General features: G+C 41.9%; 1 protein-coding gene across 6 annotated transcripts in view; it reads left to right on the top strand.

The window, feature by feature from the left end:
* NTRK2 (neurotrophic receptor tyrosine kinase 2) overlaps positions 1–27,937 on the top strand; it is a 408,028-nt gene that overhangs the window by 197,266 nt on the left and 182,825 nt on the right. For 4 of the 6 annotated variants that reach the window (XM_070375394.1, XM_070375396.1, XM_070375395.1 and 1 more), the window contains exon 14: positions 25,679–25,726. The exons of the other annotated variants lie outside the window; for them this stretch is intronic. In XM_070375394.1, coding sequence (XP_070231495.1) covers positions 25,679–25,726 — 48 coding nt within the window. The remainder of the gene's footprint in view (positions 1–25,678; positions 25,727–27,937) is intronic. 6 annotated transcript variants of the gene reach the window in all.

Below are 27,937 nucleotides of genomic sequence, written 5' to 3'. Positions count from 1 at the left end.
GAAATGCAAGATGCTTCCTCCAGTGAATATTACTACCACCTCCAGTAGGACCTGGGGCAGCTCTTGGTAGTCACACTCCATGATACTTCTTCAGTGAAACTGAGGACTAGTCACGCCAACTGAAATAAGTTAAGTCTACAAATAGCCTTACAGTGGTTCAGGTCTGGTTTTAACACCAAGTGAATTTAATTTTGAGTTTGGGGAATGTTGGAAGTTTCAAAAGTGCGAGTAATGGATTTGGAGCTGTGGTAGAGTGTCATACATATGGAATAATGTAATCTCAAATAATTTTGGAATATACGATGACAGGAGTTCCATGAGGGCTATGGTATTCCCCAGATACCCTGAATAACGTCTGGCACTGAGTAGACATTTAGTCAATATTTGTTAAGAACATTAAAAACAGTATGAGAAATGTTAACTGTTATTTGATTGAATGTTTCTTCCATGTCATAAAGAGTGTCATACCGGTGCTGCTAGGTGGGTATTATTCTTACTATCATCCTTACTTAAGAGATGAGAAAACTATTTCTAGGAGAAGTCAAGTGACCCATTGAAGGCCTTCGTGGCAGGTGATACAAATGTAATCCCAGCTAGGGGCATGGCCATGGTAGCTGTGTGCATACATTTGTGTTGGGCTGTCTGGGGCCAATTCCTCACTCTACCATTCACTGGCGGTGTGAACTCAAACCAAATATTTGACGACTCTGTGTCTACATTTCCTCAATCATAAAATGGGAATAGCTATACTATCTACCCTATAGGAGCATTTAGAGATGCATGTAAAATGCTCAGAAACTGCCTGGAACCAATAGGTTCTCAATATTAGTGAAATCTGGGGCATTGGGGGAGATTTTGTTACATGGCATTTTGTCCAAAGGAAAAAATGGGGGCCTTTATTTTTTAAGATGTTTATTATTTTTAAATTTTATATTTTTTTGGAGGGGGGGTGGTCACACTATGCCACATGATCTTGGGGATTATGGGATCTTATTTCCTAAACCATAGATAGAACCCACACCCCCTGCAGTAGAAGCATGGAGTCTTAACCACTGGACCACCAAGGAAGTCCTTAAAGAGAGGACTTTTATATATATAAAGATAAAAGTTCAGATAACTTTTTATACAACCTAGTAATAAAAAAATAACCCCAATGCCACTATCATGGGAAATAGATGGGGAAACAGTGGAAACAGTGGCAGACTTTATTTTTGGGGGCTCCAAAATCACTGCAGATGGTGATTGCAGCCATGAAATTAAAAGACGCTTACTCCTTGGAAGGAAAGTTGTGACCAACCTAGATAGCATATTCAAAAGCAGAGACATTACTTTGCCAACAAAGGTCCGTCTAGTCAAGGCTATGGTTTTTCCTGTGGTCATGTATGGAAGTGAGAGATGGACTGTGAAGAAAGCTGAGCACTGAAGAATTGATGGTTTTGAACTGTGGTGTTGGAGAAAACTCTTGAGAGTCCCTTGGACTGCAAGGAGATCCAACCAGTCCATTCTGAAGGAGATCAGTCCTGAGTGTTCTTTGGAAGGAATGATGCTAAAGCTGAAACTCCAGTACTTTGGCCACCTCATGTGAAGAGTTGACTCATTGGAAAAGACTCTGATGCTGGGAGGGATTGGGGGCAGGAGGAGAAGGGGACGACAGAGGATGAGATGGCTGGATGGCATCACTGACTTGATGGACATGAGTTTGAGTGAACTCTGGGAGTTGGTGATGGACAGGGAGGCCTGACGTGCTGCAATTCATGGGGTCGCAAAGAGTCGGACACGACTGAGCAACTCAACTGAACTGAACTGAATAATAAAAGAATAACCCCAATGCCACTATGATAAGCCAAGAATCCAGTGATTAACTCACAAAAGAAAATCTGGTGATTTCCATCTGGTATAGGTGTTTACAATATTAAATAACTTATAAAACTTGCTAGACTAAGAAGAATACCCTCTTTGTGTGATAAAAAGGCTACATCTGATAAGATCACCATCAGACTTAATGGTGAAATTTCAATAGTTTTCCCATTAAAATCTGAAGCAACACAAGAATCTGTGCACCATCACTATGATTTGATCGTGTTCAGGAAGTTCTAGCTAATGCAGCAAGATTTCAAATGGATGTAAGAGACTTATTTAAAGAAAAGGAAAAGATATAATATTTATAGATATTAATAGTGCCTTGAAAATGGCAGAGAACCAATTTATAAACCTAGTTCTGAATCTAAAGTTTCTATGCTCTGGCAGGATACCAGATTATTTAATAGCTCACCCATATGTGAGCAATAATGTTAGATAATATAATGGTAAAGTAATATCCCTCAGAGTAGGAAAACAACAACAGCAATCAGTACAGTACATCTGGAAGAAAACAGGTACAGGGATGGGGAGGAAGCTATTTGGTTAAAGTTGATAGTCTCAAGACTTCTCTGGTGGCCCAGTGGTTAAGAATCCACCTTCCAGTGCAGGGGATGTGAGTTCCATCCCTGGTCGGGGAACTAAGATACCACACACTGTAGCTCACATGCTGTAACTACTGGGCCCTCAAGCTCTAGAGCCCAGGTTCTGCAGCAAAAGAAGCCTGCCACAACAAAGAGCCCGCACACCACAGTGAAGACCCCGTACAGTGAAAATAAATAACAAATAAAACAGATACTCTCCATAGAATTTACAATAGCAAAAAACAAAAAAACACAAGAAAAAGAAAAAACCCTAAATGTTCCATAGTATGAGAATGACTAATTAAATGATGGCAAAATTCCAAAGATAGTAAGGTAAATGATGTGCTCACCATGTAAAGTGAAACGTTTAGAATATTAAACTGCATCTAGTCTATATGCATCCTGATTTCAAACTTAATTTTTACACAGAAAATAGTGAAATAAAATCATCAGAATGTCAATATTATGAGATGTGGGATGAATATTTTCTTTTTTATACTTTCTGTATTCTTCAAATTTTGTATAAAACATAAGCATGTGTTTTATAATGCAAAAAGTCATTCCAAAGCTTTTAACGAAAAAAGTATACCACAGGAGTGAGTTCAACATACTTAGTATTACTTTTCTTCCCATAACATATACTATTTTGTGAACTTTTATTGCTGACATATAATTTAAAGTAAAGTAAATAATGGCTTCTTTACTGAAAACAGTCAAGTCTTTTGTCTTTAAAATGTAGAATTGTTTTAAATACTATCTACCTTCTGCTTCATTGATTAGAAATAATTGAAATTCTACACAGAAGCCTTAATGATTCTTTTTGCCATGTCTTCCTATGAGACTTGGATTCAATTTCTAAAACAAAGACAATGCCGAGGTGTACAAGAAGGCGAAACATTTACTTCATTAACTCTTAGAAAAAATAAATTACCTCACTTCCTTATTACTGTAGTAATTAACCCACATTGGTACTAATTCTGACGAATGCTATGTATTATTTATTACTCTGCATTTGTGGTTTGGTGGTCCACCTAATGGGTATTTTTGAGTTTTATGTGTGAAACATTGAGGTGGCTCTCATCTTCTGTTATGAGAATTTCTTTCCAGAAGAGTCAAAATACACATTTTTTTTTAAAAAATTGGGGTATAGTGGCTTTACATTGTGTTAGCTTCTGTTATACAACAAAGTGAGTCAGCTGTATGTTTACACATATCCCCCACCCCTTCCCTGCCTCTGGAGCCCCCCTTCCACCTCCACCTCCCATCCCACCTCTCTAGGTTATAGCAGAGTGCCGAGCTGAGCTCCTTGTGCCATACAGCAGGTTCCCCCTAGCTGCTTACATGTGTAAACTATCTAAAGTACCTGTACTCAGTCGTGTCTGACTCTTTGTGACCCCCATGGACTGTAGGCCACTAGACTCCTCTGTCCATGAAATTCTACAGACAAGAATACTGCAGCGGGTAGCCATTCCCTTCTCCAGGGAATCTTCTAGACCCAGGGATTGAACCCACATCTCCCACATTGCAGGCAGATTCTTTACTGTCTGGGCCACCAGGGAAGCCCCATTTTACACATGGTAGTGTGTGTATGTCGAGGCTACCCTCTCAATCCATCCTGCACGCCTTTCCCCCACATCCATGTCTACACGTCTGTTCTCTACATCTGTGTCTCTTTTCTTTCCCTGCAAATAGGTTTATCTGTACCATTTTTCTAGATTCCACATATCATATATTACTGCATATATGTCAAAATAGACTTTTTATTTATTTATTTTTTTCCCACATGTCCTTTTATTTATTTTTTTTTAATTTTATTTTATTTTTAAACTTTACATAATTGTATTAGTTTTGCCAAATATCAAAATGAATCCACCACCCTCTCCCTCTCCCACAGATTCCATAAGACTGTTCCATACATCAGCGTCACTTTTGCTGTCTTGTACACAGGGTTATTGTTAGCATCTTTCTAAATTCCATATATATGCGTTAGTGTACTGTATTGGTGTTTTTCCTTCTGGCTTACTTCACTCTGTGTAATAGGCTCCAGTTTCATCCACCTCATTAGAACTGATTCAAATGTATTCTTTTTAATGGCTGAGTAATACTCCATTGTGTATATGTACCACAGCTTTCTTATGCTGATGGACATCTAGGTTGTTTCCATGTCCTGGCTATTATAAACAGTGCTGTGATGAACATTGGGGTACACGTGTCTCTTTCCCTTCTGGTTTCCCCAGTGTGTATGCCCAGCAGTGGGATTGCTGGATCATAAGGCAGTTCTATTTCCAGTTTTTAAGGAATCTCACACTGTTCTCCATAGTGGCTGTACTAGTTTGCATTCCCACCAACAGTGTAAGAGGGTTCCCTTTTCTCCACACCCTCTCCAGCATTTATTATTTGTAGACTTTTGGATCATAGCCATTCTGACTGGTGTGAAATGGTACCTCATAGTGGTTTTGATTTGCATTTCTCTGATAATGAGTGATGTTGAGCATCTTTTCATGTGTTTGTTAGCCATCTGTATGTCTTCTTTGGAGAAATGTCTATTTAGTTCTTTGGCCCATTTTTGATTGGGTCATTTATTTTTCTGGAGTTGAGCTGGAGGAGTTGCTTGTATATTTTTGAGATTAGTTGTTTGTCAGTTGCTTCATTTGCTATTATTTTCTCCCATTCTGAAGGCTGTCTTTTCACCTTGCTGATAGTTTCCTTTGATGTGCAGAAGCTTTTAAGGTTAATTAGGTCCCATTTGTTTTTTTTTGCTTTTATTTCCGATATTCTGGGAGGTGGGTCATAGAGGATCCTGCTGTGATGAATGTCAGAGAGTGTTTTGCCTAAAATAGACTTTTTAAAAAGCTGAAACAATATAGACCACAGGTGAGCACAAATTTTAATTTGACTTCTTTTTCCCTTTATTTTGTCTTCTCTGCTTTAATAAATATGTAATATGGACAGATTTCCATGAGATCCCCTGTTCTTTGTACAAAGCTTAGCACACAGTCATTGTTCACTGTGGGTTATGGGTTGGACAGAAATGAGAATAAAAATCTGGAGCTTCAAACTACTGACCCCACCATCTCCTTTCACCGTGGCACGTCCCTCCCCCAGCGGGGGCACGGCACAGTCTGGCCCCCATCCGAGGGCACTCAGGCTCCAGAAAGATCCAGAGCAGAGGTAGACGCCTTCATTTGGGCAACACCAAACCTTTATGGAGCTCCATGCCTGGCTCTGTGCTGAACTTGGCTAAGCATGAACTTCGCTGCCATGGAGCTGATTTCAGAGCCTGAGCCAGCGCAGAACAGGAGGCTCCCTCTCCAGGCCAGGCCCCAGCATGCCTGTGGCTTTTCTCTGCTTTGCTGCCCGGGAGTCCTGCCGCCGCCCCCTGTTTCCTGAATCCCTGAAAAACGGCGCATGTGTGGAGGCTGCCAGCACTTCAAACGTGTCTGCAAAATGCAGACAAATTGCAGCTCTTTATTAGCAGTCCGGACGAAGGATTCAGGGATGCTCGAACTACAGGATATTGGGTTTCTCGGGTCTTTTTTCTTAAGCACTGCTTTCAGAAATTTCATGTTTTGAGTGGTGTGTTTGGCCACCAACGTCTCCCTTTCTCTCCCTCCCTCTTTCCTCCATTCCTAAAGACTTTAGAAGTAAAATAAGATCTCTTTATTGATTATTCTCACTGACTAGGGAAAACACACATCTCATTTGGTCCTTTATGAGAAACGTGCCATCTGTCCTGCTGTGGTCATGCTCTCCTGGAGATGTTTGCTTCACCTTGTCATTGCCAGCCTCCATCATCTCAAGAACCCCTCCCCCCCAATCCTGTTTCTAGCTCACTCTCTGCCACCAGCCAAGAGTCCTTCGACCTCCCCAGACCACAAACACTGACACCCACTTCTTTGTCTCTCCTGATCTCCCTCCCGGAATACCTGAACTCCCAAGCCATCTTGCTCTTCACAGCCACCCTGGACATGTGGCCTTGTACGTGCAGTTCCCTCTTCTGGAGTGCTGTCCTTACCTCTTGCAGATCCTTGCTCAAGTACCACCTCAGGGACGCTTTCCCCGATCACTTATATTATCAAATTGTGATAGTTACTTCAAGTGGATAGTCATCATTTATTTTACTTGTCTCCAGAGCCCTAAATCACTAGCAGACAGGCTACACATTCAGATATGTTGCACCTTATAGACAGAAAATTAAAGCTACAGGCAGAATTATTAATCCTTTTCCCCAGAAATTTGATGACCCAACCAATGTGGGTGACTCTGGAATCCCACCGCTTCTCCTGTCTCCATCCACCTTGCATGCCACTGCAGCTCTGAAGCACAGAAAGTGACTGAGTACTCTTAGTCTGGGTGTTCACATCCTTGGGGATATAATTCTATTTCATGTGAAGAGGTCCTGGGTTTTTTGATCAACATCAGGGATCTCATAGCCCATCACCCTTCTGATTCAAGTCTTGCCCTCTTGTAAATCATTTTTCCCATGACTGCCAGGGTTATCTTCATAAAACATATGTTTATACGATTGGAGGGCAAACACTGTTTTTCAGGCTCTGTGTGAACACCATCCTCATTCTGGATGACTTAATAAAATTGGCTCTGAACTCAAAGGAAGACCCTCGGCCAAAGTTGTTGATTTGCCTCCAGACTTTTCCTCCATTCCAAGAATGCTGGTGTTGGACTGAGCTCCCAGGGCTGGGGCTCTGACTCTTCCTCTCCTTGTCATGTACTTAGTGCTGCTTTTCTGGTCACACTGTGTGTCAGGAAATGACCTGCCTGTTTGTGGGAGCCACTCTCTCTGTGAGCCCCTGATTTCAATGAAGAATTGGGGTTTTCCTCTATTTGAGAATTGTAACCTCACTTTGTCCACAGTCTGGTACTACTGCCTGGCAGCACTGATGAGAATCCTTCATTCTTTAGGTTGAATCTGACTTTGTTGAGCATCTGGGAAAACAGATGGACAGACATGTTCTAGACCCACCACAAGAGCCAACTCCAAGGTCTTAGGAGACCTTAGACTGTGAACACTCAGTTTTCCAGAAGTTTATGAAAGACCTTGAGTATTTGTATGGGGAGAAGTATGAGAGAGAGTACATACTTGGATGACTCCCCAGATTATCCCTGTGACCCAGGCTTTCTGACTAATTCTTGACTATGCATTTATTCTGCTCCATTTCCTGTCTGTATGATTCAAAGATTACTGAATTCCTCTGCATTTCAGGAATGAGGATTATAATACCTACTTGATGGTGTAATGGTGAGTATCCAATAATAAGATGCCTAGCACATAGGAGGAACGCAGTAAATGCTAATCCTTCCCATCATATTACACACTTTTAACTGATGGATTGATTTTGTGGTTCAACAATAACTGAGCAGTTCTTATACCTGAAGGTGTTCAGGAAGGCTTGTGAAGCAGATAAACCTTGATTCCTGTAGCCCTCACTCCCCTTTCAGAGCCTCTTTGCCCAGTGCCGGCTTCTGCTAGCACCAAAGAAATCTCCTAAGCTTCAGGATTTTCTTATTTTATTTTATTTTTTTTGAAGTCTGGTTGACTTACAATATTGTGTTAGTTTCAGGTGTACAGCAAAGTGATTCAGTTATACATATATACATATATTCAGAAGGTTTTCCATTATAAGTTATTACAAGATATTGAATATTTTTTCCTCTGTTATATAGTAAATCCTTGTTGCTTCTGTATTAAATGCTCCTAATTTATCCCTCTTCCCTTTCCCCTCTGGTAATCAAAAGTTTATTTTCTGACTTTTAGTCTGTTTTGTATATAGATTTGTTTGTGTTATTTTTTAGATTTCATGTATAGGTGATATCATATAATATTTGTCTTTCTCTGACTTATTTCATTAGGTCCATTCATGTTGCAAATGGCATTATTTCATATTTTTTATGGCTGAGTAATATTCCATTATATATACATACACACACACACACACAGGCACATCTTCTTAAACCAGTCATCTGCTGATGGGCATTTGAGTTGTTTCAATGTCTTGGATACTGTACATAGTCACTTCTCACTTTCCTTCACTTAAAGGTGGCTGCCCATTGTGCTTCATTCCTCAAGGCCCTACTGACAGGTTGGCTAGCTGCTCAGTTAAACAATGTTTGGTCTTCATAGCTGTAATGGTTTTATGTGTTCTTATGGATTTGATGGTTGCATTTTCCACAGTGATTTCTGAAGGCAGAGAATTAGAGGTCAAAGATGTAGACTTCTAGTGAGGACCACATGCTGCCTACCCTGCCCAGACTTGAACAACTCCAAGGGCACCAGTGGGGGGAGTGTGCAATGACTCAGCCCTATATGTTCCTGTTTCTGGAGGCAGAGGCTTCTCAAAGATGTATAATCTAGTCAAGGACTTGGTTAGATATATTAAAAATGGTTATAATGCTTGGTTTTAATCAAGATATGCAAAGGGTTTCATGTGAGCAGAGAAGAGAAACATTTAGCCTGGTCCAGAGTGATCAGAGGAGAAGGTAATGGCACCCCACTCCAGTACTCTTGCCTGGAAAATCCCATGGACAGAGGAGCCTGGTGGGCTACAGTCCATGGGGTTGCTAAGAGTCGGACACAACTGAACGACTTCACTTTCACTTTTCACTTTCATGCATTGGAGAAGGAAATGGCAACCCACTCCAGTGTTCTTGCCTGGAGAATCCCAGGGATGGGGGAGCCTGGTGGGCTGCCGTCTATGGGGTCGTACAGAGTCAGACATGACTGAAGCGACTTAGCAGCAGAGTGATCAGAGAGGCATGCTAAAGGAGGTAAGCCTTGAGTAGTAAAGGATGCATAGGAAAAAAGCTAGAGAAAGGATTGGCATAAGCAAAGACATAGGGTTAAGGCACAGACAAGACACAGCACAATTTAAGCATAGAGCTACCAGCTGCTACCTCAGTTGCTAGGGCTTAAAATGAGAGAAAAGAGACTGGAAGAGAGAAGTCTGGAAAGGAACTTGAATCCAAGCCCCAGATTAGGAGTTTGGGTTGTAGGGCAGTGATGTAGAGCCCTCGATCAAATTTAAGTAGTGTTGATGAAGAAGATTTGCACATTTTAGCAAGTTTTGTCCAGCTGCAGAATGGAGGATGGAACTAACGAGGGTGAAAAGAAGGCAGAGGCTAAGTAGGTCAAGATAGCAGCTGTCATGAGAGCTGGAGAAGCCTGGACCAGAGCAGAAGCCATTGCCTTTTCAGCTAGCATGAGTCCAGCCATAGATGGTCCACCGTTTGAAAAAAACCAATGGGTTCTGTGTTTACAAACATAGCTTGTCATAGAATATCAGAGAACTTTTGTGTAGGAGGTAAATGAAGAAGCAGACCATGGAGCCCCTGATATTCTGCTCTTATTACATTTCCTGGTGGTTCTGGGGGAACATAGAACATAGCTGATGTTTCTGAAGGGAAACTGAGACAAACAGTTACTGTTAGAAGCTAGAAAGTGTTACAGAATGCTGAGGGATGTGCTGTTGTTTGTTTCTTCCTATTGCAGAAAGGGAAACCCTCCTGAAAATACTTTATACAATTTCCCAGGTTGAAAAATCTCAAGTAAGACTAGTAACTACTAATGGGGGAAGGAATGTCTCATTTCATATCATTGTCAACTAGACTTTCTTCTTGCTAACTTCCATAAATTAGTGCTTAATTGTGTAGAACCAAGCTTCCAAGCTCAAGGATTCGATGTTAATAATAATTTAATCAGTTGGCTTAACAGTTAAGCCTGCCATGGACATATACTCTTGAGAGTACATTGTCTCATATAATAATAATTTTAAGAATGATCTGAGAAATGGACCCTCACAGAAAGACTTCTCATCTTACTCTCCATCTTATCAATAGAGTGCAGTTTTTCCAAGCAAAATCTGTATTTATAAATAATTTTAAAAGGAAAGAGTGGAAATTTAATTTTAAGCCACACACTTGTCTTTCTTTTACAGTCAGTTCACTCTTCATGCTTCTTTATTTTCCCCACCAGCATCTTTCACCTTAGTGTTTTAAAGGAGTGTTTTATTGCCCAAGGCCTCACAACATGGAGGCCTACAAGCAGTTATACAGAGTGAGTTTAGATGATATATATTAAAAATGATAAATCATTTTCTAGCCTTCCATAACATTTTATTTTCTGTGCATCCTTACCTCTTTCTGACTCATGTACCTGGGCTGATTAATATCCCCTTTCCCCTGTTACACTTTAATCCAGGGCCCGTGTTTCATTCACCTCCCAATAGTGATCACCAGTAAATTCATCTTGCAGGCTGCTGCCAGTGTAAAAATGCCCATCAAAAAGCAGGTAGTTCTGAGCCTGCCTTTATCTGGTACCCTGAAGACTCACATGGTTCTACAATTGGAGCTGTAAATGCTCATTTCTTCATAGGCATGGGCTGGGAAAATGAGAGAAGGCTAATTAATGCATTCAAGGGATCCCACTGAATCAGCAAGCCCCTTAAAGGCACAACAGACATAAACAGGCAGCTGCAGCTCCTTGGAATTCAAAACAACAACAAAGGAGCTAGTTAAATATTTGAATAGCTAAAGTATATGTCTATTCATTCCCATGGAAATTGCTAAAATAGGCTGTCCTCCCATCTCCTGAAGAGTCAAAGTCATTGAAAACCCAAAGCTTTTCATCCTGTCAAACAAGCCTTTGAAGAACAGGACATTTACATCTCCATAACAGGCCGATTCAACATTAGTGGTAATAAAACTTGGGTGCGTGGAAGGACTCCAGAATACGGTGCCCATTTACTCCAGCCTCTGGGGCTGCAGGACTGACTTACTGACAATTACATGACTCTGGCTCCATCCCTGTTTTAGTTTGGCATCTTACAGTTGCCTTTAACAATAAGGACACCATCAGGGAGTAAATACCAAGCTCTAGATATGGCTTGATCCAAGGCCCAAGCACTGATTGGCTTGATTCAGAGACAAACTTTTCTCTCACGGTTGCAGTTCATTCATTCCTGATGCTAATCCCTCCAGATCCCATCCAAAAGGGGATCACTTCCGTCAACCTTTGTACACGCATCCCAGACTTGATTTTGTTCAGACTCACTTTAGTCACATGCCAATTCTTGAGCCACACTGTGGGCAGGGAATGGAATTATGAATTTTTGTGCCTGAGCCATTGGTTCCATCTTGAATCAAATTGGCTGTTTGGGGGTAGGTGGATAACCAAATGGAAATGATACAGGGTGGCAGTCCAAACAACGGCAACAACAGCAAACAAACAAACAAAAAGCCAACAAACAAACTGGACTAGCCTGTTGCAGGGCACCACAGCGCAATATCAGATTGGGTGGCTTAACAAAAAGCATTTACTTTCTCACAGCTCTGGAGCCTAGAAGTCCAAGATCAGGTACAGCCAATCAGGTTCCTGACAAGGGCCCTCTTCCTGGCTTGAAGACACCACCTTCTCACTGTGGCCCTGTGGAGAAAAAGAGGACACCAGTCCTATGAGATTAAACTCCCACTCTTGTGGTCTCATTTAACCTTCATTACCTCCTTAAAGGCTAAATTCAGGTATATTGGAAATTAGGGCTTCAGCATATGAATTTGTGGAAAAGGAAATAGAAACCCACTCCAATATTCTTGCCTGGGAAATCCCATGGACAGAGGAGCCTTGAGGGTTATAGTCCATGGGGTCACAGAAGAGTACACACACGTGCATGCATATAAATTTGGGGAATATACAATATAATCCAGAACACAAACAAAAATGATCTCTAATAAATTCTGTTTTAAGTGGGCTTTTATCCACCAGGACTCAATTGCTTTTATGATAATATAGTCTGAGAGTAAATGTGCTTAGCTAGCTTCTAACAGATGCCTTGAAGAACACCCAGCCGTGCCTCCGCTCACGTTGCCTCTACTTAATGGCCATGAATTAAGGGGCCAGGAAGTTACTGGTGACTGACATTTAGTCATGATTTTAGAACTATGTAAAGTTTGAGACTCACTGGAAAATAGAGCTTGTGCATTTTTAGAATTCATCTTTCAGAAGTGTCTTCAGTGAAAATTATGAGCTCTACAATAACGGTGGAGACTTGAGCCTACAGAATTGGACACCCTGGTGAATAATTGTGTTATGGTCCACACATTCCACCAGACCTGGCTCCAAGTGATCTTTGGCTGTTAAAATATCAAAGTTTCCTCTCCAATAATGAAGATTCCCATAGTTTGAAGACTCTGTTATATTAATGAAAGATATTTTCCCACAACAAGTTTGGAAATGTGACAAACAGAACCAAAATCTTTGGAATGAAGGCATGGCCTTCTAAGGGGACTGCTTGCAAGTTTGCAACTCTGAATTCTTTGTTTGCTTTTTTGTTTCTTGTTTCTCTTCTCATCTGTTTATTCATTCTGATTTGCACTATCCCTCCCTGCTCGTTTATGGCTTAGTATGATACTTTTATATTTAGTGGTTCTTAAAGAAAAACATTTTGTTTCAGGTGTTAGTTTTTGTTTTGCTTTTGTTTTATTTTTTAATTGGAGGATAATTGCTTTACAATATTTTGTTGGTTTCTGCTAGTGCAACAATGCGAATCAGCTACAAGTATACATGTCCCCCGGAGAAGGCAATGCCATCCCACTCCAGTACTCTTGCCTGGAGAATCCCATGGACGGAGGAGCCTGGTAGGCTGCAGTCCATGGGATCGCTAAGAGTCGGACACGACTGAGCGACTTCACTTTCACTTTTCACTTTCATGCATTGGAGAAGGAAATGGCAACCCACTCCAGTGTTCTTGCCTGGAGAATCCCAGGGATGGGGGAGCCTGGTGGGCTGCCATCTATGGGGTCGCACAGAGTTGGACATGACTGAAGCGACTTAGCAACAGCAGCAGCAGCAGCAGCATATATGTCCCCTCCCTCTTGAACCTCCCACCCACCCTCCACCCCATCTCACCCAATTCTGATTTCTTCAGGTGAATTACAATGAGTTTTTTTTTTAACTTTTTAATTCTTTTATCATGAATATTTATACATTATGTATTTATGCACACACCTGCACATGCTTTAGAGAGTCCATGTGTGTGCATGTATTCTCTTAACCATACATATCAGAGTCTTTGAATAAAATAAAAGCCTGATATTTTTATAGATAAGATTATCTTTTTAGTAAGATTCACTTGAAACTTTACTATCGTATCAGTTAGAATAGGCTAAGTGATGTTGTAGAAATAAGTAACCATTAAAACAGAGAAGATTATTTTTCCTCATGCTCCATGTACGACACAGTGCATCCGAACATGAGGTTTCATGGTTCATGGTGATAGGATGAAGAGGAAGTGGAAAACTTATGAGAGACTATTAAAAATGTGCAATTTCTGTTCCCTTTGGTTTGTAAAAGCAAGTTATGTGGATTGGTGCTGGTGGGGGGTGGTGGTTTCTAATCCTCTGCTGGCCAGGGAGGAGAGGGAGCAGTATAGTCTCTTAACACAACTGTGATCCCACATCATTCCAGATTTGGTTCTTGATCAATGAATGCAAAGGTGAAAAGTTGGAATTCATTTACCTATCCATTCAGTTAATCTTTATTGAGCACCTAAATTGTACCAGGCTCTGTGCTCAGTGCTAGAAGTACAATGGAGATACACGACAAAAATATTTTTGTTGCTCATAAAGAACTTCCAGTGAGAAGTTACAAAAAGGAAGTAGATAATTAAAATTCAGAGTGAGATAATATGACAGGCAAAGAACAATGTGCTTTGGAAATACAAAAAGTAGTGGTCATCAGTCCTTCCAATGAACACCCAGGACTAATCTCCTTTAGGAGGACTGGTTGGATCTCCTTGCTGTCCAAGGGACTCTCAAGAGTCTTCTCCAACACCACAGTTCAAATGCATCAATTCTTCCACACTCAGCTTTCTTTATAGCCCAACTCTCACATCCATACATGACCACTGGAAAAACCATAGCCTTGACACGACTGAGTGACTGAACTGAACTGACTAGATGGACCTTTGTTGGCAAAGTAATGTCTCTGCTTTTTAATATGCTGTCTAGGTTGGTCATAACTTTCCTTCCAAGGAGTAAGCGTCTTTTAACTTCATGGCTGCAAATCACCATCTGCAGTGATTTTGGAGCCCCCAAAAATAAAGTCAGCCACTGTTTCCACTGTTTGCCCATCTATTTGCCATGAAGTGATGGGACTGGATGCATCATCTTAGTTTTCTGAATGTTGAGCTTTAAGCCAACTTTGTCACTCTCCTCTTTCACTTTCATCAAGAGGCTCTTTAGTTCTTCACTTTCTGCCATAAGGGTGGTGTCATCTGCATATCTGAGGTTATTGATATTTCTCCCGGCAATCTTGATTCCAGCTTGTGCTTCCTCCAGCCCAGCGTTTCTCATGATGTACTCTGCATATCAGTTAAATAAGCAGGGTGACAATATACAGCCTTGATGTACTCCTTTTCCTGTTTGGAACCAGTCTGTTGTTCCATGTCCAGTTCTAACTGTTGCTTCCTGACTTGCATACAGGTTTCTCAAGAGGCAGGTCAGTAAGCTCACACACACTGCTGTATTAAGACTCGAACCCAAGCCTTGGAGTCCAAATGCAGCTCCCATCCTCTCATACTGCACTGCCTAGCCCATGTGGACCAGGATAGCATTTTTTGGTGTTTGGAAGCAACAGAAATTATGACATTATAGCTATTTCTTGTGAGGAATGAGAAACTGAGAGGGACCAGTGACAAGAACACTGGATAACATGAGAGAAGAGACTTCTAGTGACAGTGAGCTCAAACAGGCCAAGGTTTCTTTGTAACAGGATCTGGGGATAAATTCCACCTCTGCTGGGCTGTGACTTATGCCAGTGTTTCTCCATTAAGGCACCCTTGATGTTCCAAGACTTAAATTCCCTGTTGTGAGGTGGACTGGCCTGAGTGCTGTTGGCTGTTTCCCATCGTGCCTGGCCTCTACCCACCACATGCCAGAAGCACACCTCCTCCACCCACCCTTCCCATGTGACAACCCCAAATGTCTCCAGACATTGTCCAACTTCCTCTGGGAGGCAAAAATTCAAGAATCCCTCACGTAGCCAGTCAATTTTGATTAGTTTCCAGAAAATCAGTGGATCTTTAAAGAGCATAGGGGGCAGTTAGTAGGAAACACAAAGGAAAGAAATGCAGTTACATCTTATGGATTTGAGTTTCTTCCACTAACATTGTGTAACCACCTCTAGTGATGTTAAGCAGGAAGTGGATGGCTGATAGCTAATTCATGTCACTGGTGCTGCATTTTCAACAATGGGTTTTCATTTTGTTCTATTTATGGTTATTTTATTCAATTATTTTTATTCAGCACCCAGCTTTATAAGTGTATATAATCCTATTATGTTCTATTCCATTACAGGAGCTTCCTAATAGAAGAGCACAGGGTAATAAAATTAAATAAACATCTTAGCTATTGTATCAGCCTCACACATTTCCTGACCTTGGCTGGATTCAAGAGTCTTGGTGGGGAAGGAGGTTGACAGTGGGTCACTGGAAAGAAAGGCAAAGGTCACCACATCCCAAGACTGGAGAGAAAGATTTGAATACAATTGAAAATATTTTAAAGTGAGATGGCTAGAAATGCTGCCGTCCTCCTACTCCTTCCAAAATTCCATAATAAAACCACAAAAAAATTCCTACATGGTACTTTGAATTAGCTGCAGCAAATGTTGGTTTAGAGAAACTGAAAAAAGAATTTGCATGCTATATTTATATATATGTATAAATATGAACATAACCATGAATCTATAGCAACAATTGCAAAAGCATTTTCAAATGCATGTCCTATGGCGACCGTTTTTGTGCAAGGAAGAGCAGAAAGCAAGTTTTGGCCTCAATTGGTGAAGGCACCACAGACAGGTCTGAACAAGTCAGCTCAGGTCTCTGAGTCACTGTTTAGGTTTTCCATGGAAATGAAAGCTCAGGGGAGTCTGACATAAAGTGTTTGTCAGACTCTATGGGTTTGTCACTCTCTTTGAGGCCACTAATATCACTTCTCAAATGATGAGACTTAGCCAATTTTCCTCCCAAAAGACTTGCTCCAAGTGCTTAGCAGTGTTGCTTTGCAGAGAGAAGGGAGTCTGGGGTGAATCTGAAGCAGTGATTTCCTGAATGTGAATACAGTATTAGGGAAATATTGTGTGTGTGCAACCAGACATCACCTGTCTTCCCTGCAGGGAGCTTGTGACAGCTGAAAAAAGTGTTTATAGTGTTTTGAGCTCTCGCTGAGGTGGTACCTCAGAAAGGCAAAGCTTTAATATGCCTCTCTCACGTTTGTCAACTATTACTAGTAAACAGAGGCTGCTTCTGGGTTTCTCGAAGTTCCAAGTTTAAAACTAACCCTTTGGAATTGCAGTTTCCTTTTTTTTTTAATCCACTCAGAGTAGATAGTGTGACCTCCTTTGTTAAAGAATAAACCTTCAGAATTTACAACAGATTAAAAAAAACAACACCCAACACTTTGTAATGTTTGTGAATGACAGAGATGTAGATCAAATGAATTTTCTTTGAAATAGTCTACATATTCAAAATGAAAGAGGGATGTGATTGGCAACATTTTGTCCTCAAAATTAAATGTTTGAAGGGGAAGAGACCATTTTGCCACATTCTGAGCAAGTCTGCTTTGTCTATTCTCACTTGAGGCTTCTGAACCTTAAGTCTGTAGGATCTAAAAATCACGTTAGCTTAATTTTATTTTTTTTAAATGCTGGAATAGAAGCTGACCAATTTTCCCTAATTAAAGTAATATCGAATCTCCAGTAAGTGTCCTAACATCTAGCAAGTATTTGATAAGTACCATTTTTTTAGAAATTGCTTTTGCAGAGCACAGGCTCTTCTCACAAGATGAGGAAATAGTGACCCCAAAGCATCTGAGTATTATTTAGCAGGAGGAAATCTAGGCCGGTGGACAGAGTGCTTTTCTTTAAATTGCACATGATCTCACAATCCCAAAATACCCATGCTCAGGAAAGCTATGGAAGGCCAAGTGGCAATTTATTCCCAGTCATACATGCCTGGTGATTAGCACTATGGATTGCTAGGGCTCAAATGGACCTTTGATGCCACTTTTCAGCCCCTGTCTTCATGGAGTAGGAAGCAGAGCCTGTGAGGGAGAGAAATGACCCACCCAAGGGCATGACGTTTTTTTCTTACAGCATCTAGTGAGACCTCGCACCTGACATCTGGTCCAGCATCTTTATTCCACACTCCTGCCCAGAATGCTGGGTTCTAGGTGTTGCTCACTTTTAAATACTTTTCTGAGATTCCATGGTGGGGGGTGGGGCTACAGGTGGGGGGAGTAAATTAATCAAGAGGGCAAAAAATATACTTGCAAAATATTGTTTTTATGTTGAGTGCATAATTTGCCTGTTGATATTTTTATTAGACTTGCAGTCCTTCCTACTGTTATGCTTTTAAATATGATTCTTCTTGATGAGTATCTATTGAGGGCCTGTTTTAGGCACTAGAGGCGGTGGTGAGCAACATAGACAAGTTTCCTGTAGCAAATCCTGTTGGTGCCCCCATCAGGTCCTCCCAGGCCCCGCCATCCTGTGCTCGCCCCTGTGTCTTGGTCCAAACACTGGGAACTCTGCCCCAGGACTCTCTCCTAGCAGAATGACAAATGGTGGTTGGAAGGTAAATGACACAACGTCCTCATGTTTTGGTAAGAAAAACTCTGAGATGCATTCTACACCCTGTCCCCAAGCACTCAGGGATTTGAGTCCAGTTGTCCCCAGTGTAACCCACTGGATAATATATCTACTCCAGGCTTCTTTCTCTCCCTGTGTCATGGGCTCTCGCCCCTTCTAGTGTTCCTGGATCCTTTCCTAATAAACTGAAGGATTCATCACTTGAATCCTTGTGTGAGAGTCTATTTCAGGAGGGTGGAGCCTCTTCTAAGACAGTCACTGACTTCATGGAACTCAAGTTCTAGTAAAGGATAAAGACAAGAAATAATACCGGAAGTGAGTCAGATCCTTTATTGGTATATACTGAGAAGGAGGGCTCCTGGTAGCTCAGCTGGTAAAGAACCCACCTGCAATGCAGGAGACCCCGGTTTGATTCCTGGCTTGGGAAGATTCCTTGGAGAAGGGATAGGCTACCCACTCCAGTATTTTTGGGCTTTCCTGGTGGCTCAGTCCGGAGAAGGCAATGGCACCCCACTCCAGTACTCTTGCCTGGAGAATCCCGTGGACGGAGGAGCCCGGTAGGCTGCAGTCCATGGGATTTTGAAGAGTCAGACACGACTGAGCAACTTCACTTTCACTTTTCACTTTCATGCATTGGAGAAGGAAATGGCACCACTCTAGTGTTCTTGCCTGGGGAATCCCAGAGACAGCGGAGCCTGGTGGGCTGCTGTCTATGGGGTCGCACAGAGTCGGACACAACTGAAGTGACTTAGCAGCAGCAGCAGCAGCAGCAGGTGGCTCAGTCAGTAAAGAATCCACCTGCAGTGTGGGAGATCTGGGTTCGATCTCTGGGTGGGGGAGATCCCCTGGAGGAGGGCACAGCAATCCACTCCAGTATTCTTGCTTGGAGAATCCCCATGGCCAGAGGAGCCTGGAGGGCTGCAGTCCATGGGGTCGAAAAGAGTCAGACACGACTGAGTGACTAAACACATGCGCATGTGCACTGAAAAGGAAGGGATGATAGCGAGTGAGAGCGGCTGAGAGAGACTCAGGCTAAAAGGTTGAGGTCAGGGCCCTTCTGAAGTGGGATAGTTGCCCTGAAAACTGAAGGATGAGAGGTGGCTAGCTGTGAGGAAAGCCTGAGCAGAGGATTTGGGGAGGAGGCAGGGAAATGTGCAGAGTGTGCAGAAATAGGAAGGAGACCACTGTGGCCTTTTCCTAGGAGATGGGAGGGTGCGGGAGCCCACATGGTGCAGGACTCTAGTCATCATCAGAAGTTTATACTAGATGTGACAAGAAAGCTTTACAGGGTGTCCAGTGGGGGAACGCAATAATCTGACAGATACTTGAAAATATTACTCTGGCAGGTCTATGGAAAAGAGGTTCAGAGGAGGCAAGAGCAACAGACCAGGAGACAGGGGAGAAGGTCGCTGTAGAAGTCTAACTGGGAGATGACAGATGGTTCTGAGCACCTGATTCAACAGTTGATAGGGAATATAGTTCAATAGAATTTAGATGCAGAGTTGGTGTTTAGTCACTAAGTCTTGTCCAACTCTTTGTGACCCCATGGACTGTAGCCCACCCGGCTCCTCTGACCCTGGGAGGAAAGAATAGTGGAGTGGTTTGCTATTTCCTTCTCGAGAGGATCTTCTCGACCCAGGGATCTGAACCCGTGTCTTATGCATTGATAGGTGGATTCTTTATCACTGAGCCACCAGGGAAGCCCAGACGTTGAGTACCTATGCATTTAAACTTTTGTCTCTGAAACTATTTATATGTATTTCACTGGTTCTTAGCATTTTGCAGTGAAGTACCTTTTTCAAATCCAAGGAAATATGTGGATTTTCTCTCCAGAAAAATACAGATATACATGAAATGCGATTTTGAATTTGTGAATTGGAATTTAGAGGTCATGGGGTCAGTTAATAACTGTGTATGTGTGCTGTGCTGTGCTAAGTCGATTCAGTTGTGTCAGACTCTTTGTGACCCTATGGACTGTAGCCTGCCACACTCCCCTGTCCATGGGGTTCCCCAGGCAATAATACAGGAATGGATTGCCATGCTCTTCTCCAGGGGATCTTCCCGACCCAGGGATCGAAACTGCATCTCTTATGTCTCCTGCACTGGCAGGTGGGTTCTTTACCAGTAGAGCCACCTGGGAAGCCCCACAATACACATAATTTTTCTTCAAATTTGTCAGTTGAAGGTGTTCAGTGTTACTTTTCTTAATAACAGTGAACATAAGTCACATTGGAAATTTGAGGGAAGGGAAAGGATGGAGCCAATGGAGGCTGGTTAGGAGGAATCTGGAACCCTTTGGAACTGTGATTTAACTTAAAGCGAGCCCTCTTGCTGGTCTGTGGAAACGGGACTTATATAAAGGTTGTGTCCTTAAGTAAAAGATTAAGTTAAATCGAAGTGGAAACTTGGCCCCAAACTACATTGTTCTGTGCCCTGTGCAACTGGAATTAATTTGAAGCAAACTATTACTCACTCTGATTATGTGTCAGTTGGAAAGAGAGATGATTGTATCATCAACACAGCGGTCCTTTTCTTTCATTTCCTTTCCAGTGCAATGACCAGTCATCCTAGTTCTTTGAGTGAGGTGACAGGCAGTCCGCTGCTCACCCAAGCACTCTGAAGTGTACTCTGGGCTGAACACTTTCCCTGCAGCCAGGCAGCCCATGGCTCCTCTCTCACCGGTCCTCCAGGGGATGGGTGTGGCCATGAGAAGTTGGACGTGAAGTGCATTTTTGTCAGTGAATCGTATTTTCCCATGTGCTTCCATCATCACAGCATTAGAGATGCTTTTCTTTGGGGTGGAGGGTGATGAGTCTTGCCTTGAAATATAGAGAAATTTCAATAATAAAAAGAACATTATAAAGAAATTTTAATTGACAACACAGCAAATTTTAATTCCTCCAGAGTTGGAAGAGTTGCTTTCCCTTCTAACATATAAAAACAATTTTTTTCTGAAACTTACAAATCAAAACTCCATAAATGACATCCTCTTGAGATCAGAACCCTTCTAACAATCACATTTAGTGTTTGTACCATTCAGCACCACAGGGAAGATTAAATTTCTTTCACTTTGCCTGTTTCTCCCTCCTTCCTCTGATTCTCTCCCTTACATCATAAATATTTCTTTTCAACCCCTAAATTTTAGTTTTCCTTTGAGAGACATTTGAAAAGCAATCTTTATGGCTATTTATTTTATTATTCTGAGTCTCATTTTAGAGCTGTGCTATTTTCTTTTCTATCTTCCTTTTCTCTGGATGAGGAAAACCTTTCTAGAACTTTCTTCAAGAGAGATGGATTTAATTGGTTAATTTCATAATATAGAGTCTTTGTTGGTCTAGAGTCCAAAAGAAGGAGTTCCTTTAATCTTGCTGCAACTACATTTGCTTTTGAAGGAGCCCTTTATGTTGCAGTGAATAAAGTGTCTCTTTATTAAATAGAAAATAAATGAACGTTTGGCAGGACTCTACTCCCAATGGGTGAAACATTGCAGGAAATTGAGAAATTGTTTCTTTTTGGCCTCATGGGAAAGTTTTGCGGTTGACATTTAGTATCACGGTTTTAAGACTACTGCTTAAATTCATCAAGAAAAAGTTGTTGAACAAAGGACAGCTTTTGGAGGGGAGAGAGGTATCAATGTGATAGTGCTCTGCCTGGTCTGTTAAATTTTCCAAGAACTTTGGCATATGGTCAAGGATATTACATTCTCTCTTACATAATAATTGTGTTAATGTTAAAAAGAACTTAGAAATATTTTAGCAATTTAGGAGCAAGCTTGTTAAAAGTTAGCCTCAGTTGTACACTTTAATCTGTACCTGCCAAAAAGAGTGTTTTGCATGCCCAAAGAAGAAATGTGTCTCAGCTGCAGCCACTAGCCTCTGTTCTCCATTGGACTCTGGGTTCTGGTTAAACTTGGTCAGATCCACTGGCCACCTGATGCAAAGAGCTGACCTGAAAAGACCCTGATGCTGGGAAAGATTGAAGGCAGGAGGAGAAGGGGACGACAGAGGATGCGATGGTTGGATGGCATCACTGGCTCAATGGACATGGGTTTGAGCAAACTCCAGAAGATAGTCAAGGACAGGGAAGCCTGGCGTGCTGCAGTTCATGGGGTTGCAAAAAGTCAGACATGACTTAGCAACTCAGCAACAACAACTTTGAGCTCTAGACCTGAGATTCAAACTCTAGATGTCTCCCTCTTAGGTTTTCTCCACATGCTGCTGGTGCTTAGGTGCTCAGTCATATCAGATTCTTTATGACTCTATGGAATGTAGCCCACCAGGCTCCTCTGTCCATGGAATTTTCCAGGCAAGAATACTGGAGCAGGTTGCCATTTCCTACTTCAGGGAATCTCCCACATAGTTACCTTATTTGGGATTTGTGCCCCATACCCACACTGTGAGTTGAACCCCTAAGCCTATTTCTCTGTCAATTTCCTTGGAGACATTGGGCAGCATCACCATGTGTCTTGTTGTCTAAACTCAAGAATATCTTTGTTCATTTCTGATACTCTCCTCTACTTAAAATCAATGTCCAAATCCTCTTGTTCCCCTAAATAGACCAGACAGCAGTCCCCATCTTGTCCCTATCTCATTTCCCTACTACCAGGCTCAGGTCATGATTTTTTCAGACTCTGATTTCTCTAAAAGCCTCCTCAACCAGTCTCTTGCCCTCAGTCTTTCTCTAGTATCATCTTGTTTCTATCCTGCAACCACTTTCTAAAATTAATTTTGATCTTGTTTCTTCCTGGCCTAAGGTTGGTTGATTGGTTTCTAGGGTCTACCTGCAATTTCACCATAGATTCCAAACTCTTGGCTTGGCCCTTGTTTATGTGTCTTGGCTTTTTTTTTTTTTTTCTCTTTCCAGCTGCATCTGCCCCTTGACAAATATGATTTTTCCCACTCTGATCATAACTGAAGAATTTACAGTGAAAATATACCCCTCTGCTTTTTCCCATTCTTGGTGAATTTTAGTCTGTTGTGAAGAAGCCAGAGAACTCTTCCCCCATAACTGCCCCCCTACCCTGCCTCCCAGATTCAGCTAGAAAGCGCTCCTTTGAGTTCCCATATACCCCTGATGTTCTTCTAGGAGAGCTGATCCTTGATCTTAATGTCCTTGAGGGAAGACCATGCAGTTCTTTATTCTTGACTCTTCAAATATGCCTGCTGAAGAAAAAAAATGAGGAATGAATGACTAATTCAAGTGTTTTCTATGTATAAAACTGGATCCTAATTATGACACTATAGTAGTAGTAGTGTTAGTCAGTCATGTCCGACTCTTTGAGATCCCACGGACTGTAAGATCACCAGCTCCTCTGTCCATGGGATTCTCCAGGCAAGAATACTTGAATGAGTTGCCATTCTCTTCACTTTGGCTAATTTTGATTATTTGGAGGATTGGAAAAGCAATTATGAAAGAAAAAAAGTGCTGGATTTGGCATCAGAAAGCTAGGTCCCTGCTCAGTCACTAATAACTGTGGCTTTTGCTAAGCCTATCAGCCCGTTGTTCTGAGTCTCAGTCTCTTGTCAAGGAGCAGGGGTTTATTATAAGGTCTGGCTGAGAAGCAGGGGAGGAGAGTCTGTGGTGGGAGAGGAACCTGGTGAATTATAATGACTACACAAGTGGTATCTGCCTTACTTTGATTCTTTCCATACCTGGAGTTCTCCCTACTGCACCTATGCCTAACCCCAGCCTAGGACAGGTTGAGTGGGGCGGGTGGTGAGAGTGGTGGTGAATGGTTTCCTGTGGCGAAGATGGGAGGCACGTGTTTGTTCAATTAGTTGAAGACCTACCAATGGCAGGATGGATATCAGAAATGGTTCACCCTTAACTTTCCTTTTGGAAATACACAGTCCACCTTCTTATCCACTGTTGGTGAAAGACCTCCTGTAGTGAGAAAACAGTTAGATAATGTGCATTGAGAACCTTAACAGTATTTCCCCATCTTGACCCAGTAATTCTATTTCTGGAATTTATCTTGAGGGAATGATCTCTAAAAATGGAGATGGGAGCACCTAAGACATACAAGGATATTCCTGGAAGTTATGGTTATGACCGTGGATAATGGACTATAATCTGAAATGGGTAATCTGTGAGGAGCACTATGGCCTTGCTCTTCAGTGGGTGCTCGGTAAGAAAGAAAGATGATTTTGAGAAAATACTCAAGTGAAAAGAGTCCAAATATTTAATCCATGATGATAATTAAAACTAGGTAAATCAAAAGAATATAGAAAAACGAAAGTGACCAGTAGGAAAATTCACTCTGTTTTGAAAGAGATTAGTTGTAACTAAGAAATCCATAGGCCTTGCCACACTGAGGATGCAGTAAATGAGGTCAATGTTTTCATGCAAACGAATCTTTCTTTAGCATTGGGTAGAGGCCAGGCCTTCCCTCTGCCTTTTAGAACCTGGAAAAAAGCATTCAGAGAAGTACCAATCAGAAGTAAAAACTGGCTTACAGCTGAAATTGTAGAATACCAATAAAGGAAAGGCTTAAATGTACTTTAAAAAGATAGCAATCGTGACAACTTTGTAAGGCATTTTTGAGTGTGCAAAGAGTTTTTATATACATTTTTCATTTCCATGGGCTCTTTTCTTATGTAGCCTTTTATCCTAGCCGCCTGTAAAAATCACTGCAGATCTAAGGAGCTGAGAAACACAGTTATTACTTATTTGGGCTCCATTCTCTTTATCAGACATACCTGGGGCTCCATTACCTTGGGCAAATTTGGAACAGGGAGGCGTGGCATGCTACAGTCCATGGAATCTCAGAGTCAGACATGACTTAGTAACTGAACAAAAAACACTTTATTGGCCTCTTATCCAGAGATTTCCCTGCTGTGCTGAATTTACTTTGAACATGGAGGAAATTACCTAGAAGGGAACAGTGGGGCCCAGGAAGCAAACAGGCATTTCACTGTGGCTTTCTTCACTTGAGGACCTCCAAACATTTGGCAGACCTTTCCCCTCACATGCCTCTGGAGCCTTGTGCTACAAAGAGGCGCGAAGCTGCTGGGAGCTGCCCACCATCACACAGCAAGTCGGTTGTGGAATCCATGTAGAATCGTGATCCTCTTTCTTCCTCTTGAATCCCCATCCAGCCTGAGTGTCAGTTCTCCCATGGGATTTCATGTTCCTTTTTTGTACTGCTTGTCTTTGCTCCAGAAAAGATGTTTTTTTTTTTTTTTTTAATTTCCCCACATGTCCGTGGTTGAGAACCAGGGTGCATTTGTCAAATGCACCGTGTTGCATTCACCCTGCAGTTCCCTGTTTGATGATTTGATACTTAGGGGAAAGAGAGACAGTGAGGAGGAAAATCTGCTCAGTGCCTTGAACCCTGGGTTTTGGCCATTTTTTGCGAAGACAGTCTCTTGCCGCCTCTTTTCTGATCCCAACCTCCCTGTTCTCAGGACGAGAAATAAATCTTTACACAAAAACCCAAGGGTTTGTTTCCAGGTGTTTGAGGGGAAGTTTTGGTCCCCAGTGGAGCTTTTTGGGGGAGTTTGTTATTTCACTAGGGATAGGGCTGAATGCCTCTGGTTTACGCTTCTCCTTCGAAGTTTATTTTATGTTTTGTTGTGGTTTTCAGATTTCTCATGGTTTGGATTTGGGAAAGTAAAATCAAGACAAGGTGTTGGTAAGTAGTTCCTACTTCTTTGGCTAAGCAATGAGTTTGTGTTGTTTAATTAGGATGAAACTGCTTTGACCCTCTTTATTATTACTTGTTGGCCCTTGATTCTTTTTCTGTGATCCCAATTTTTATTTTGCTGAAGCAAGAGGTCTAGAATTTTCCAGAAAAGGAAAATTGACTTCAGTAGATGGTTTTGTATTTTTGACCTCAACTTGTTTTGTCCTATGAGGAAGTGTGAATTGTGATCCAGATCTAGCTTGTGGCTGCATTTTAAAGGTTAAGGGAATAAAATGTGACTGTACTCCAACTCCACGTATAGCAAACAATTAGCTGAATATTCAAGTCTGGGCAAGCTTGGATCTAAACTTTCTTCCATTGGCCAACATGTAATAAATTTCTGAATTGGGAAATCAGCTGTTCATTTATGACCACTTCTCTTTCAATGCAGGACTCTAACGTCCAGACGCTATGATTTGTGCTTGATTGCATTCTGCTCCTTGCATTCAGACTGTGTGCCGGCAATTGAAAAGCAGAGTTTGTAGTTACCAAATGAGTGCAGATAATGTATCTCATCACTAGGATTGGAATCAGGTGTGATCTCCTAGGGCCTCTAATTTGTTCAGTATTTTCTATGGGTACAGAGACAATGAACAGGAATTGCTTAGAAGGCATGAAAAAACACTGTCTTTACATCTTGCCTGTGCATTTCCAAGATCTGGCCTCATCTTGACTATCTGTTGGTTAGCATTTATTTTGGTAGCAAAGTTGGTTATAGGGAAAATTGTAAAATAGGAGAAGCATACCAGGGTCAGTCTTCTAGTTCTAAACCATTCACCTATTGTGTGTTCATCCCATCCATACAAAGAAGCCTGTTTCCTTTCCCTTGTCGAGCCTGATAGCAGATCTTTCCTAAAGGATAGTCTTTCTCAGTGTCTGTCCAGTGATCCAAAATATCACACTGGCTGGGCCCAGAGGTGGCAGACACTGAGCCAGAGGGCCCTGATGGGGGAAGTCATCCTGACCCTTATCTTGCCCCAGGAATTCCAAGACTAAAGCTCTTAACTAGCAAAGAGAAGTGGAATGTGTCAAAGTTGGAACATTAAGTGCAACCAGCTCAGGACTTGTCTGCAATGACCTGGGGCAAATTTCAGATCCAGCTGATCATAGGCGATTTGCCAAGATATTGCCAAGATAGCAGAGAGGAGATTGTTTGCCTGTGCAATCTTGAAGGCCTTTCCAGGGCTTTGTGCTCACTCTGTGTGTGGTTGTGGTGAAGAGGGGAATTGAATGATAAACTTTCCCACAACAGTGCTGTGAGATGAGGTCTTCCCTCTACTAAAGAGCAAATCACTGCAACTATGTGAGTGTTTTCCAGGCCAGTTTGCTCTGTAGAGAGGCGCTTATTCCCTGTAAGCTTCAAAAACCGGGCTTCATCCTTTTAGGCCACAGCTGAGGGAATTCTTCAGAATTGTTCTTTCAGCTACAGTTCATCAGAGGTGCTGCTGCTTTGTAGGTTTTATTATTATTCAAGTGTGTTGAGGCCACAGTCAGGAGATGACTGCCGCTGAAAATGTAGTTTGTTATTCACAGATCCCAAGAGAAGAGGGCAGATCATGCCATGGTGGGGACCATGATGCTGAAGGGGACACGGGGTCCATCAGGAAGCAGAGGGAGTGAGGGTAAAACATAGACAAGAGCCTCTACTGTGGTTTCTGCAGAAAGGAATGGGCGAGGCAGGGTAAGCAGGTTAGAATTGGCTGGGTTGAATAAGGGACCATCCCTAGTTGTCTGATATGTGGCTCGGGGGTGATGGGGCAGGTGGATAGTGGCCTGGAGTTTGATAGCCTGATAAGGAATGTGGTTTGGGGGCACAGATTGTGGATAGGTCGGCTTGTATATGAAACATACTTTTGTAGGCAAGCACTTTATTATCTCTAGGAACTGGCAGTCCCTCCTCTTTCACCAAGGCCCCAGATGTTGAAGCAGCAGAATACAGAAAACAAAAGACATGTTTGATATGGCTATCTGATTAACAATAATCTGTCTCCTCGAAAGCATGTTGGCCTTGAGAAAAGGAAACTCCTTCTCCAGATGACCTACATTGATTCTTACCAGGGCAAAAAGGTCTCAGCCAGGCTTAAAAATGTCTGTAAAGTCATAAATGCCAGATACATTACTGAGCAGCTCTGGTAAAAGAAAAATGCCTCCTTGTACGTG

This window comes from Bos mutus, chromosome 8, assembly GCF_027580195.1.
Source record: "Bos mutus isolate GX-2022 chromosome 8, NWIPB_WYAK_1.1, whole genome shotgun sequence".
Classification (NCBI taxonomy): Eukaryota; Metazoa; Chordata; class Mammalia; order Artiodactyla; family Bovidae; genus Bos; species Bos mutus.
The sequence above is the reverse complement of the archived record's forward strand: the minus strand, read 5'-3'. Positions and strand labels throughout refer to the sequence as shown.